Source organism: Notolabrus celidotus, chromosome 22 (genome assembly GCF_009762535.1).
Source record: "Notolabrus celidotus isolate fNotCel1 chromosome 22, fNotCel1.pri, whole genome shotgun sequence".
Lineage (NCBI taxonomy): Eukaryota > Metazoa > Chordata > Actinopteri > Labriformes > Labridae > Notolabrus > Notolabrus celidotus.
In genome coordinates this window covers 27,511,395-27,526,035 of record NC_048293.1, presented here as the reverse complement: position 1 = coordinate 27,526,035, position 14,641 = coordinate 27,511,395, and the positions used below count along the sequence as shown (strand labels likewise).

General features: G+C 44.8%; 1 protein-coding gene across 1 annotated transcript in view; it reads left to right on the top strand.

Moving 5' to 3' along the window:
• The first annotated feature begins 693 nt into the window (after positions 1-693).
• Positions 694-14,641, top strand: part of zfyve26 (zinc finger, FYVE domain containing 26) — a 32,248-nt gene continuing 18,300 nt past the window's right edge. Inside the window, exons 1-24 of the mRNA XM_034674814.1 lie at positions 694-813; positions 2,370-2,661; positions 2,754-2,829; positions 2,959-3,045; positions 3,145-3,291; positions 3,736-4,075; positions 5,425-5,549; positions 5,631-5,795; positions 6,173-6,261; positions 6,343-6,494; positions 6,580-6,777; positions 6,894-7,472; positions 7,601-7,765; positions 9,045-9,196; positions 9,286-9,529; positions 9,677-9,940; positions 10,077-10,196; positions 10,320-10,490; positions 10,568-10,801; positions 11,167-11,272; positions 11,616-12,478; positions 12,833-13,032; positions 13,301-13,405; positions 13,494-13,616. Coding sequence (XP_034530705.1) covers positions 2,471-2,661; positions 2,754-2,829; positions 2,959-3,045; positions 3,145-3,291; positions 3,736-4,075; positions 5,425-5,549; positions 5,631-5,795; positions 6,173-6,261; positions 6,343-6,494; positions 6,580-6,777; positions 6,894-7,472; positions 7,601-7,765; positions 9,045-9,196; positions 9,286-9,529; positions 9,677-9,940; positions 10,077-10,196; positions 10,320-10,490; positions 10,568-10,801; positions 11,167-11,272; positions 11,616-12,478; positions 12,833-13,032; positions 13,301-13,405; positions 13,494-13,616 — 4,896 coding nt within the window. The 5' untranslated portion in view covers positions 694-813; positions 2,370-2,470. The remainder of the gene's footprint in view (positions 814-2,369; positions 2,662-2,753; positions 2,830-2,958; positions 3,046-3,144; positions 3,292-3,735; positions 4,076-5,424; positions 5,550-5,630; positions 5,796-6,172; positions 6,262-6,342; positions 6,495-6,579; positions 6,778-6,893; positions 7,473-7,600; positions 7,766-9,044; positions 9,197-9,285; positions 9,530-9,676; positions 9,941-10,076; positions 10,197-10,319; positions 10,491-10,567; positions 10,802-11,166; positions 11,273-11,615; positions 12,479-12,832; positions 13,033-13,300; positions 13,406-13,493; positions 13,617-14,641) is intronic.

Sequence of the window (14,641 nt, the reverse complement as noted above, 5' to 3'; positions counted from 1 at the left end):
CCACATGTGTTTATAAAGCACTTTAAGTAAATGATTCAAGACCTCTAATTTCTCTGCTGATCTCGTCCTGTATATGTGTAATGAGGGTTTTCTAATGGAAGATCTCAGCCTTCTCTCTTTTAACAAACAAAATGGCACTAATATTAGTTTTAATTAATTTCATAACCCAGTGCACAAGCATCCAAAGTGCAGAAGAATTTACCTTACATGCGCTTCAAGTAATTACATTGGGACTATACATTTTTTTTTACAAAGTTCTCTTTTAAAAACCAACCTTTTTAAGTTAGCTTTTAATTTGTGATTGTACTGTTGTTTTGTTTGATCTGTGTTCCTTGTTCCTTGCTTGTATTGATTTTAACAGTTGTACAGTGTCTTTGAGTTTCTGAAAAGCGCTATATAAATAAAATGTATTATTATTATTATTATTACAAACATAATATATGAATTTTAAGAACATTTTAATTCAATAAAAAGCACTTTTTGACCTGACTTGTAAGTGTTTTTTAATATATAATATTTGTATCCTCATATTTCCGGAAGCACCTGAAGGCATCAATTTTATAAAGAAGGTGCCCGGCTCTCCGCTCGGGAACGCCCCCTTTCCTCCGCCTCGTGCCAACATTTGACCAATCAGCGTCTCTGTTCTCCGCCTCGTGCCAACCTTTGACCAACCAGCGTCTGAGAATCAGCTGATTCAGTCACATGACCTCCGCTGACATGCAGCTAGCCGCCTAGCATAACAGCTCAGCAGAAAGCAGCAGCCCCGAGTGTAAATAAGCTGCAGTTAGGGGGGGAAACAGAACAAAGACATGAGTAAGTAACCACGAATAGACTTTCTTTACCTTCTTAAAGCTTTAAAACATGTTAACAGTTGTTGTTACAGAAGTTATCGTACTTAATGTTTAAACTGGAGCCAGACAGCAACATATGAAGCTAATGCTAATGCTAACTGGGGACATTGAGGGAACTGTCAAATCTGAGGAACAAGATGTGATGATGTTGAAACCCTGACATTTAAAAAGTGTGTGTAAATGTGATTCATGTGACTCTGGCTGTAAACAGAAGCTCAGCAGAGACTTGTTTTGATCAGTGTTTGTTTTTCAACGTGCTTGGTTTGTTTGCAGAGATTATTAAAGGCACAGAGGATTCTTCATCCTGCATTCATAACAGGCTTTCAGTAAACATGAAGGCTGATGGGATGAGTTCATCTAGCAGGGTCTGATGAAACTGTAATCTACTTGTGACTGATGTAATATTATTTTAGAGGGTTTAAATCATAGAAGTTGTGATAATGCAAACAGAATGACTTAAATGCAATACTGTAAACATTAAATTACTTATTTACAGGACATTTATTCTTCTTCACATACATGGGAATGCTTCTAAAACAAATTTAAATCTGATATTTCCTCTTCAAAAGCTGTACAAATTCTAAGTTTAAAAGGCTGCTTATCAAAAAGATATTTACCAGCTGAATTTTACTTATAGGCTCAAAAAAAATAAAGTTTTAGCAGGATTTAAAACTGAATTTAATCATCTATAAGGTGAAGAATAAATACTGAAAGTATCTAAAATCAGTGTGATTTGGGGGCTTAATGATAGTGAATCAGTACCCTTAAAATTTCTATCAAAAGGAGGATTTTAGACCACTGTTTGATTAAAAATATCTTGCACAATATTTACCCATAGGTTTGAAATACAAGGCAAAAAAATCTAAATATTTTTCTGGCTTTAACATTTTTATCCACTGTTCTGTTGTGAGTTTTAACTCTGCTTTATTTTGTATTTAAATTATTTTTCCTTTGTTTCTTGCTTTTTTGCTATAATTTTGTTTTGTTGTAAATGTTATTTTTTTCCCCAGACTCCCTTGAAAATATCTTATTAAAATACATTTAATTATTTTATTTATTCACATCCAGAAGTCATTTATTTGTTATATTTTCTTGCATAAAAACTCATTGCTACTATCCCTAAAGGTAATACAAATAAATCTACAAGCAATCTTAAAAAAAGATGCCTGCACAAATATTTAAAAAGAGAGATTTTAAAGTGTATTTTAACAAAAAGATCTAACCTTTGAGATTGAAACTGTGTCAGCTTGTAGATATTTATTTTACCACTAAGGAAAAGATCTAAAAATTGAGCTTAAACATGAAGAAAATGAAGGAACCTTTCACAGTTTTTTTTATATTTTTGCAAATGCTGTAAATTAAAGTGAGGTCTTTAGACACCAGTGTCTTTAAAGGAGGGAGAAAAAAATCAATGAATGAAAAGCTTTGTAGACTTTGTCACTCCAGGGTCTTAACTTCAAGAAATTAAAAATCCTCCTTATTCACTTTAAACTCAGAGTCCTCTTCTTTCTGTGTCAGGTGAAGCGAGCTCCAGTCTCCGTCTCTGCTGTGTGGAAGTGAAGCTCTCCCTCAGGTTGTGACCACTGAGCAGAGGAGTGTCACGGTGAAGAGTGTCCGTCATGCATCCGTTCGGCTGTGAGGCCGAGACCTCCCTGCAGGACCTGTTCGAGTACTTCAAGAGGTGCCTGCAGCACGGAGAGTGGGAGCTGGCCGGCGCCTGTGTGCCGCAGCTGGTTCAGTCGACGGGGGGACTCTCTGAGAGTCTGCGGGACATCATCAGAGCTATAGTCTGCCAGCCGTACAGTCTGAAGTGAGTTTAACACCTGATTCTTTTCACTGTGTGTGAGTGTGGTGCTGTATCACTTCTACATATCTCCTTCTAACATGGTGTTTATTCTGCAGATGGGAGTCTGTGGGGAGTCCTCACAAGCTGGCCTGGTTTTGGCTTCAGCTGTTGGAGAAATGGACGGAAGAGAAGGTACTGCAACTCTCTGTCATGCAGATAGACTCTGAAACAAGACGTTCAGTTTATATATCCTTAAGATGATGACGTATTAAAGCACCTGAATCACATGACAGCTCAACCCTTGTTTACTCTCCTCTTCAGGTTCCTCCAAACACCAGGCGAGAGCTGGAGTTCCTGCTGCTGCTGGAGGAGCTGGGGTCAGAGGGCGTACCAGAGACGACTCTCAAGGTCGGTTTTAACCTCAGCTTTGTTCGATGATCATGAAGTGGTAGAAACTGCTTTTTAAATCAGATTAAGACAAGTTTAACTTGATCTATCTGCATGCAGGAGCTGCATCAGTCTTTCTTGGACTCACAGTCTGACCTGAAGGCTCCTGGTGGATCGAGGACAGAGGACGCCGTGGAGTCTTGTCTGCAGACGTTATTGGAGAAAAAGAAGCCGAGGCTGGCTCAATCTTTGGCTCATTTCTTACAGGTAGAGTCAAACTTATTGTTACAATAAAGGAGAACAGAGATGAAAATGGAAGAATGGAAAGTTATGAAGGTGTCTCTTTTATTGAATGTAATATTAGAGCACATATAATACATATAATGAGAAATAAAGACCCTCTTCTGGTTATTTTGAATCCAAAACCGTCTCAAAAGTGGATCTGGATCTGAGTCTTTGTTTTCAGACAAAGCTGAATATGTGATAACAGACAACACTTGTTCTTTTAATAGATATTATTTAGTTTTTCTGTTTATAAAGTAAGTTTAAAGGAAAAATGGCATCATACAGCTATAAAAGTCTGCTGAAGTCACTGTCTGATTGTCTTATTCTCTGTCTCTTTCGTCTTTTTTTCCCTTGTGTCCTTATCTCTAAAAATAAGTGAACATTCTGTGTTTAATTTGTGTCTTCGTTCCCCCTCGTCTCCTGCAGGATCAGTCGAGCTCAGAGGAGCGCGGCCTGCAGCACACGTTCATCTCACACTTAACCAAGAAGCTCGGGAAGCCGGAGCGGAGGCCGGAGAGTCTGGAGGAGTGGACGGAGGAGATCTACGCCGTGTTGTCCGTGATGCCGTTGAGCTCGAAGCAGGGCGGGGTCCAGCTGGAGGCGCTGTGCGAGGCGCTGTGGGCGGCCAGAGACGGCCCGCTGAGAGAGGAGCGGATCCTGGGCTCGCTGCTCCGCCCGCGCTGCCACTCTCTGGTCTCTGTGTACTGCTGCACCGCTCTGAGGCTGCAGAGGGATCACCTGCTGAGGAGTGCGCCCCAAACTCAAGGTGAACTTAGATATATGATCAAACTAAACCTCTGTCTCCCTCTGACCTTTATTTATCTCACACTGTCAGACGATTTAGCTCAAACTCCAAGCAGCTGCTTGTTCCTGATGATCAGTTCCTCCTCTGAGCTGCTCGCCCGTCTGTTCTTTTATTACTCAGATATAAACCTGGGATTGTCCGTCTGTGCTGACACGTCTCTGCAGCACTCTCCTTTTCCTCTTTTGATCACACTTCTGCTTCTGTGGTCGCACAAAGTTCACATGTTTCAGCTGTTTTTGCTCTTTAGCAGTTTTTTTTAGCAGCTCTGCAAATTTCTTTCATTTTCTGAAGATCAGTTTGTAAAACGAAGTGTTTTCTATTTGCTGAGAAAGTGATTCTGTGTACTGATGCTATTAATTTGCAGCTTAATTTGAGAGAAATCAACAAGTACATTCTGCACAATGGATCTCATGTTACATCTTTCAGAGTCTTTAAGAGGCTGCAGTTTGGAGGATTTTGCAAAAAGAAAAACCTTATTTTTCACATGCAAAAGTTTCTGATATCAAGTAGAAATCAAATGCCTCCAGCTCATCTGAAACTCAGCAGCCAGACACCGAAAGTCAAGACCATGTCACCCTGATTCTCACATCTCCTCACTGGACACCAGTTAGGTACAGGATTGATTTTAAACTCCTGCTCGTCACTTTTAAAGCTCCACATGGACGTCCCCTCTCACACATCACAGATTTACTTACACACGGTCCTCAGGTAGATGCCTCCTCTCTCTCCAACATCAAGACAGGATCAGATCCAGTTCCATCTTACAGACAGGACTCAGTCTGATCTCATCTTAATCCACCATGAGCAGAGCACTTTGCAGCATTTAGCAAGTTACAGTGGCAAGGACAAACTTCCTTTAACAGGCAGAAACCTCCAGCAGGACCAGACTCATGTTAGACACACATCTGCTGAGACCGTGTTGGAGAGAGGGATAGAGGGAGATGAAGAGAGAGAGAGATGATAGTGGGGAGACAGATAGTAGTAGTTGTAGCAGCTGGAGTCTGGACCACGTCCACAGCAGCAGAGATCCAGAGGAACCTACGAGACAAGGGAGCTCAGGGACTCCAGAAAGGTCTATGGTTAGTAACTTTAATGGGACAGGAAGAGTCTACGGCAGAGACCCAGAGGACCTCTGTCAGTGTCCTGTCTTTGTGCATATCATGAGAGAGATCCTCTGTTGGTCTGCCTTTAGTTCCTTCAGGAGTTTAGAGTTTTTCTTTCTTTGTATCCGAGACATATATCAGACTATACAGCTGCTCTTTTGTGACTAAAATTATTTGTATTGATGTTTTGAATTTCTCTTCTCCTAGTGGACCTTCCTGAAACCGAGAAGCTGACCCTCAGCTTATGTAGCCACAAGGATCGTCCATCCATCTGGAAGACCATTTACTTCGAGTGCCTTAGCAGCGGGAAACACTTCCTGGAGCAGGTCTTGGTAAGAGCACCAGGACCCCTTAAAGAAACAGTTAATGATGCCTCAGTTCAATAACCTAACAGAACTCATGTCCTCCTTTAGGTGACGGCACTCGACCTGATCAAACACGAGGAGTTTCCTCAGCTCAGAGACTTACTGCAGCAGGAGTTCCAGCCTCTGTCGCGCCTGCTGTTGCTCCTGGGGTGGACTCAGTGCCGCAGTCTGAGCTCGGCTCAGACGCTGCTCAGCATCCTTCACCAAGAGCAGGTCAGGATGCAGATTGTGCAGCTCTGCAGGCTCTTCCTCCTTTAATGTGCACGAACAGTTTGTAGGATTTTAGTGACGCCTTGCAGAACTGTAAACTCTTAAAGCTCTTCTTAGAGACATTTTTGAGTTTGTCCTTTTTGAGCTTCTGCAGAAACATGACTGAAAGAGGATCTGCTACCTCTGTGAACACCAAGAGCTCACTTTAAGGGAATAAAAACAAAACTCTTCTTACTTTTAGGGATTGAACAGTTATTAAGACATAATCTTAAATATTTTTATCCACCCAAAAATGTTCCTAAATCTTAAAATCTGGTGCCTGAAGTAGATCAGCACACTTTAAATAAACTCATCATAATCAGGTGTTTTCGCTCCTCCAGGCACCAGCCAACGACTCTGTCCTGCAGGAGTGTGCCAATCTTTTGTCCTCTCAGCTTGGAATACTTGAATGGTGTAAAAACAACAACCCGTAAGCTTCTTTTCTCTCCTCTCAGAGTCTGAGTCGTTGTTTATTTTCAACATTAACTCTTTCTTTGTTCTGTTTCTTCAGAGGGATTTCTGCAGAGGCGTTGCTTGCACAGCTTTACACTCTGGATAACCACTCTGCTCTGTATATTCTGCATTCCCTGACTCCTCTGGCTCAGTTTGAAGAGCGTAAGATCCTGGATCTGCTGCGGCAGCTTCTGAATTCACCAGGAGCAGGTCAGGATACTCATCATCATCTCTCCTTGTGTGTTTCTGATGAAGCAGGAGGTTCAGTTAAAGGTTTTTATTCTTTCTCCTGCAGAAGAAGATGCAGAGAAGCTCAGTCCTCTCGGTCCGGGTGTGCAGAGGAACATAATCCTGTTCCAGGGGTTCTGTGCCATGAAGTACGCCATCTACGCTCTGTGTGTGAATGCTCACAGATACTCAAACTGCAGCGAGTGTGAGTCCGTGCAGCAGCAGCCGTCTGAAGCAGAGACGGACCAAAGCCAAGACTCAAACGGTACGACAGCTTTCTGTCTTTCTGCTGTTTCCTCTCCACTGAGACCTCCAGAAGTTCTTGTATGATACGTAAAAACTTCAGACTTTCTCACTCTGCTCTTCTTCTTGTGTTTTCAGGTTGCCATCAAATGTTCAAGCACTTCCTGTCAGAGTGTCAGCTCTACCTGGAGGCGGTTCCTGCCATGTTCCGCCTGGAGCTCCTGGAGAACATCTTCTCTCTCCTCTTTCTGTCCACCTCTGACTTCGTCCAAAAAGACACAAACTCAAATCAGAACTCTCAGTCAGAAACGTTATCAGATGAGAGACGCACAAATGTGGAATCAGAGGCCAAACCAAAGACAGATGAGGCTGAGGACGGCAGACAGCCGCCTTCAAACTCAACATCAGCAGCCCACTGCAGTCACCTGGAGCTGGGGCACTTCATCCAGGGCTGCAGGGGGTTTTTGGTCGACGTGACGGCGATGGAGGGTTTCCTGAAGCTGCTGAAAGAAGGACTGGAGGGCATGTGTGTGGTGGGACAGCAGGAAGGACAGGAAGGGGGGCGAGCGCTGCCGAGGGAGGCCGAGGCTGCGGAGAGTCTCGGGTGCTCGGTGACGGCTGCAACGTTCGGGTCTCGTCTGCAGAGGTTGTCTAAACGCACCGCAGAGGCGCAGTGGAGGCTGCAGATCATCACCAGCAACCAGGGCAGTGGAAGCGGTGAGACGAAGAAACTCTGCTTCATATTATTGCCTCACCTGTGCTTTTATGTTCCTCCTCATGCTTCCCCACTTTAGAAGCAGATGAGGTGATCTTGTCATTCTTAAAGTCTTATGGTCCACTTGCAGGTCCAGAGAGCCCTCTCAAAGTCTCCTCAGTAAGCTGTACGGTCACCTCTCTGGGACGCAGCAAGAGCTCGAGTCTGAGGAGGAGGAAGAGACACGGGAGACACTCGATAGAGAGACAAACCTCCACAGAGAGACACAACGGAGAAGTGAGCACCAGCACATCAGGTAAAGAATGAACAGACTGTCCTGAAGGTTATTGATTTCTGTATGTGAGTTTATTTGTAAAGGAACAATTAATGTTATGCACTGTACCCGAGTTAGGTTAAAAACTAAAAATGTTCTCTCTGTGTTTAGTTTCTGTATTTATTTATTAGGACTAATCATGTTAGTGTTCACAAATTCAAACACATTTGATTTTAGCAGGAAAACTATTTAACAGCAGTTTTACACACAAATACAAGACTCCCTTGTTTGGTCTGCTAACATACAGAAGAGGATCACAACCACTGAAACCACCGAGCAAACAAAAACAATCATTAAGTGAATTACAACTTTTTTCTTTAAATTCTTAAATTAAAGTCGGAACTCTGTCTTATCTGAATTCTTAAATAAAAGTTGGAATTCTGTCTTTTTCCTCCGAATTTTCAAAATTAAAGTCGGAATTCTGTCTTATCGGAATGCTTTGATTAAAGTCGGAATTCTGTCTTATCGGAATGGTTTGATTAAAGTCGGAATTCTGTCTTATCCGAATACTTCGATTTAAGTCGGAATTCTGACTTTTTCCTCAGAATTCTTAAATTAAAGTCGGAATTCTGTCTTATTGGAGTGCTTTGATTAAAGTCGGAATTCTGTCTTATTGGAATGCTTTGATCAAAGTCGGAATTCTGTCTTATCGGAATGCTTTGATCAAAGTCGGAATTCTGTCTTATTGGAATGCTTTGATCAAAGTCGGAATTCTGTCTTATCGGAATGCTTTGATCAAAGTCGGAATTCTGTCTTATCGGAATGCTTTGATCAAAGTCGGAATTCTGTCTTATCGGAATGCTTTGATCAAAGTCGGAATTCTGTCTTATCGGAATGCTTTGATCAAAGTCGGAATTCTGTCTTATTGGAGTGCTTTGATTAAAGTCGGAATTCTGTCTTATCGGAATGCTTTGATTAAAGTCGGATTTCTGTCTTATCGGAGTGCTTTGATTAAAGTCGGAATTCTGACTTTTTCCTAAGAATTCTTAAAATAAAGTCGGAATTCTGTCTTATCGGAATACTTTGATTTAAGTCAGAATTCTCTCTTTTTTTCTCTGAATTAATTAATTAAAATCGGAACTCTTACTTTTTCCTAAGAAAAGTCGGAATTTTGTTGTATCCTCGGAACTCTTAGATCCAAGTTGGAATTCTGACTATTTTGACTTTTTTCAAAGAATTCTTAAATTAACGTCTGAATTAACGTCTTATCCTCGGATCCTTCTTGTATATATGACGGTTAATGTAATTTCCTGTCTCTCAGATGGGGGAGGAGGGACCGCAGCAGGCTCTGTTGAATTGGAGGTTTGTCCGTGTGGAGGTCCACACAGCTGGCTCGTCCCCGCCATGCTGTCCCCTCCAGAGTCTCTGCTCATGTCCTGCATCCGCCGGGGGAACTTCATGGAGGCTCATCAGGTCTGTGTGAACAGATACAAAGACTTCTTAAAGGTGGATGTAAGACCTGAAGAGAGAACTGAGCTCTGCTTCCTGTGATTCTTCTGCAGGTGTCTCTGGTGTTTGATCTGGAGGCGTCTGCCTGCTGTGGAGAGCTGGTCTTCATGGAGCGCTACAAAGAAGTCCTGGTGGAGTTGGGGCGGGTGGAGCAGAAGATGGAGAGCAGGTCTATGTCTTCGTCTTCGTCTTCCTCTGAGGGTTTGGTGACGACGGCTGTGTCGGGACCGGGGAGGAGTCGACTGGGCAGCAGCGGGCGATCGACCCTGCAGGCCATCGGGAGTGCAGCTGCTGCAGGTCGGACTCTCTCTCTTTGACTGTTTTTAAATCTCTACTTTTAATTTCTGTCTGTTTTTGTCTCCCTGTTTTTACATATCCTGAGCTCTGTGCACAAAGAGTTTTAGAAGTTCTCCCCTGATCTGACTTCTCTGTGTCTCCCTGCAGGAGTGGCCTTCTACTCCATCTCAGACATAGCAGACCGTCTCCTCAGCACCCCAGCTCACCCGATGCCCTCTCTGGAGGAGGGCTACTGGCTGAGCCGCTGCACCTCAGACCCATCTGGGCTCCTTTACACGCTGCTGGATGAGCTCAGTCCTGCTGCCATGGCTGCCTTTGACCTGGCCTGCTGTCACTGTCTGCTCTGGAAGACGTCCCGCCAGCTGCTGGACACGGCGGAGCGCCGGCTCAATGGCAGCCTGGAGGCTCGAGGTATGAAGCCAGAGTCTAAGAGTCTGTTTCTATGAAGTTTTGGTGATGTTGGGGATGAATTCATTAAGTTGTGGAACAGATTTAGCCCCCTGATGGAGATTTGGTTTTAATCCTTAATCTCTGTCTGCCTCCACAGGAGTGAGAGTGGACCCAAAGGTTCCTCATTCGGAGGGGATTTGTGGATTCCCGATGGTGTTACAGCAGATCAACAAGATCCTGAATCATTCTTTCTCTAATAAGGGTTCTGTCAAACCAGGTGAGATTCCTTCAAGCTAACATCCGTCTTAACCCGAGCCAGTTGGTCATCGTCTTCTACTCAAAAGTCTGTTTGGCGTCCTGGTGAAGCAACAAGAGCTCTAACTTCCTCTCTCATCCACAGACGCCGTCAGTGAGGACCAAGTGTTTGCCAGCCCGTTTGGCTGCTGCATCCAGGACGTTCTCCTGTGTTGTCATCCGATACTGAGCGAGGAGTGCATCTCAGCTCGGCTCAGCCTGTCTCAGCGTTTAGAGACGACTCTGAGCATCCTGAGCACGGCTACAGACGGCGCAGGTTTGTAGCTTCTTGGATGCAATGAACCAAATCCTGTTTATTCATTTATGTAAAACGTGTCTGATGTTGTCTCACAGAGGGCAGAGTGGGCAGCGCTCTCCTTGCTCTGCTGGGCGAGCAGGCCAGTCTGAAGCAGTCCGAGCTGGACTCTCACCCCGTGCGCTCCAGCATGAAGCAGCTGCTTCGCTCTCTGGACCAGCTCTGCCCGTTTGAGCCCGACGGAGATCTCGCCAGACCAGATTACGTGCGCAGCTTCCTGGACTACATCAACACACTGGCGTCTGTGCTGGTGCGAAGCCTCGGTTCAGAAGGTAAAATGAGACAGAGTGCTCTTTGTTTTTTCTTCTTTGTGAACTTTGTGCATGGAGTTGTTTGGTTAAAAACTCTTCCTGCTTTCAAACACTACGATCCCAGACTTTCCCCTCCTGCATTATTCAAGCATTAGGCTGATAAAGTCCTACATTGAACTCTGCAAGTAAACGCATCAAGGCAAATCAGTGTTCTGGAGTTGATTTTGCACCTGTTGAAATAAACGTGTTATAGTAGCATCTATTTGCCATCCTACGTCACGCCAAGGAAGGGCCACACCGAGGGCCACAAGCAACTCATCTTCTCTTCATACCTTTTAGTTTTTCTAATTCTCCTCTCTTCTTCTTCTTCTTCTTGTTTCCTTCAGATCAGAGCAGTGAAGTGAAGCTCGGGAATCCTCTGCTGGTGTTGCTCCAGTCCCCATTCCAGCTTCTCTCCCACCTGCTCTTTGACAGACAGGTGTCTCCTGACAGGTAGGCACGAGAGTGAAGCCCCATTTAACTCTTAACAGCAGAGACATTTACAGCATAAGAATAAAAGACAGGATGCTGCCTCCTGTGCTTCAGCCCCCAGCCCCCAGCCCTCAATCTCTGATGTTTCCTAAACTACATGAATCACTGTCTTCAATCACAGAATCATGGACAGATATAAAGTAAAAGCCAAGAAATTCCCAATGAAACTGGAAAAAATCTGCAGCTTTGAAAATGTATAAACATTGAAACACACTCTACAATCTGTGGGCTGAATATTTGGCTAAAGGCTCTGACTTTAACGCCTCAGCTCCCCTGACAGTGATTTGTTGTGTTTTCTTCACAGGGTGCTGTCTCTGCTGCAGCAGGAAGGTCTGCGTCTGAGCGTCCAGCAGGTGATAGTCCAGCGGTGCTGCGAGACTCTCCCCGTCTGGATCTCCTGTCCGGGCGATGACGGAGACTCCAGTCAGACTAAAAGCGATGACAGCGTGTTCGGCGTCTCCAGTTTGTCCGTCCTGCTCCAGCAGCACGCTCAGGAGCACATGTCCACTCTGGGAATCACAGAGCCGCACTCTGAGTCTGAAACCTCCGAGTCTGAAACCTCAGCGGAGGACAGCTCAGCTCTGCCTCACAGCCTCTCCACCTCACCCACCAACCTCTCCACTTCACCGCCATCATACTCATCTTCCTCTTCCTCAAACTCTTCCTCCAACTCTTTCCTCCTCACACCATCGTCCCTTTCTTTCCTGAAGTCCCGCTCCCCGTTGCTCGCCACCCTCGCCTGTCTGAGCGCCTGCAAAGGAGAAGCTGCCCGCACACAACCCTCAGGGTGGTCCGACTTCTTCCGCAGCGGGCGCAAAGAGGCGGTCCTGGACGGTGAGCAGATCTCTAAAGAAGCTGACAGCCTCCTGAAGGACTTCCCCATCCTCCGTGCGTACCTTCACACCATGGCTGAACCCGTGCTGGGCTCTGACGTCAGCGAGGGCGAGGAAGGCTTAGGGGCGGTTGTTTGTGGGAAACCCCTCGTTGGTCTCCTTCTGTCGGGGCCTCAAGCAGAAGTCGCCCAGGCTGTGGCTGCAGAAGCCTTCCAGACGTCTCTGTCCTCTAAAGACCTGTGCCGAGCCCTGAGTCTGCTGGAGCTGTACGGGCAGGGCTGCAGCCAGGAGGGGGCGCTGAGGGACCGTCTGCTCGCCTGTGCTGCTCTGGAGGGTAAGAAATGAGGATGATCAGCTACATTAAGATAAAGATGCATGGAAAGGAAACCTCAGATAAGCTTCATCATCAACTTCAGCTTTTTTATCAGCCTCCTTAAAATATCTTGCTATTTCATTCTCCGATTCTGCAGCCATGTGCTCCTCTCTGTCTCGCTGCACCTCTGAGCCGTTGTGCATCACTCTGCGGTGCTGCTTTGCCTCATGAGGATAAATCATGCATGCATCATAAATGAGACAGTTGAAGAAGTTCTTAAAAGCTCTCATGCACTTGAACTGGAACTGATTGTAAGCAAATTTGAGGGCCTTACTACTTTAAATGTTTGTTGTCTTTCTGGTTTCCTACGTTCAGATGGAGGCGAAGGTATCGGTCAGCTGTTCCGGGTGCAGGACGCCAACCTGCGAGGTCGTGTCGCCCTCCAGGCTCTTGAGCGCTGGCCTCTGTCGGCCTGTCTGGAGCTGCTGGAGTTCTGCCTCAATGATCCAAACACGGAGAGCTCACTGAGGACGGACTTAGAGCTGAAGAAGAAAGAACTGGACATCTATCACTGCGTAATAATCACACTCAGTTACTTATCTTTAATCAGGAACAGAAAGTTTATTCATTTGAGTGGATACATTTGCAGGAGACTGAGTTGTTGAGTCTCACAGTGAACTTGTGTGACTTGTTTATTTGCTCAGTGAGATTCTTCAGTATGTATTTCTTTAACGTCTGTATCTGATATAAGTTGGCAGGAGGAGTAAAGTACATTCTTCCCTGACGTGTCCTAAATTTACGTTGAGTCATGCCAAGTGTTTGTACTTTCTTCTCCTCTTACAGATGTTGGCTCTGCAGCCTCCGCTGCCCTGGGCGACTTGGCAGGAGCTGAGGACCGAGTCAAAGACCAACTCTGAGTCCTTAATGTTCATGATGGTGGAGGCTAAAGTACGTACAGCTAAAAAAAACAGTCCCACACTGTATTTAACAAACAGCTCACACAGTGTCTCATGTATATGATTATTTTTATCTGCAGGAGTTTGATCTCTGTGCTCGGTGGGTTGAGCTCTATCCTGTGACAGACCAGCTGAGGCTGCAGCTGCAGACCGAACATCTGCTTCATCTGCTGGAGAAGGGACACATGGACGAAGCTTTCCAGGTGCAGAACGACTCTCCTGCTGTTTAATGGCCCTGTCACACCTTGACCATTTAGCCAGCGTATGACGGTGTATAAAAAGATTACTATTATTAGAACCTTTATTTAACCAGGAAATGCTCATTGAGATTACAAATCTCTTTTCCAGGAGAGTCCTGGCCAAGATAGGCAGCAGCACAGTTACAGAGTTACAATTTTACAATAGACATGAACACAAATAGCAGATGCATACAACAGCTACACAACAGGTACCTCCAGAAAAACAGCATGTCACATTTAAACAAAACATCTACAGACAGATGCTTCAGCCTCCAAGTCATTTAAGGACCGCTTCAAACCTTCAAAGATATCACATCAGACAGTTTTAGATCCTTTTGTAAGGCATTCCAGGTCGAGGGAGCAGCAAACCTGAAGGCCTTTTTTCCCAAGTTCAGTCCTGACCCTCAGAACAGATCGCATTAAAAGATCCTGAGATCGAAGATTATGACTTCCTGATTTATTTTGTGCAATATATGCGAGGAGGTAAGAGGGAAATAGTCCTCAGATGCATTTATAAATAAGAAGATGCCAATGTTTTTTCCTGCGTGACGACAGGGAGGACCAGACGAGTCTGCTGGCGTACGTCGCATAAGTTATAGAGCTGTGTGTCTGCGTGTGTGTGTGTGTGAGTGTGAGAAGCCTTGGAGCCCCTCACTCAGTGTGAAACAGCAGAGCCTCTGAAACAGAAGGTGAAGCCAGCATGTCTGAGCCTGCTGGTGTTCAACGATAAAGCTGCTGTTGTTGAATTCAATGAAGTTCAAAATGTGACGTTTTTGAAAGCACTGCAGTCAGTAAGTGTAACATCCTGTAAAGAGCAGAGGCTGTGTTCCTGCTGCTGCTGGTTTCACTCCTCTGACACTCTCCACGGCTCATCATGTTCTTACAGAGAGAGACTGCAGAGTTTATAATAACACACACCTTTTTTAATCACCAATGAAGAGCATCTCATTTCACAGAAGACTATAGTTGGGCATAAGTTATGTATGCGC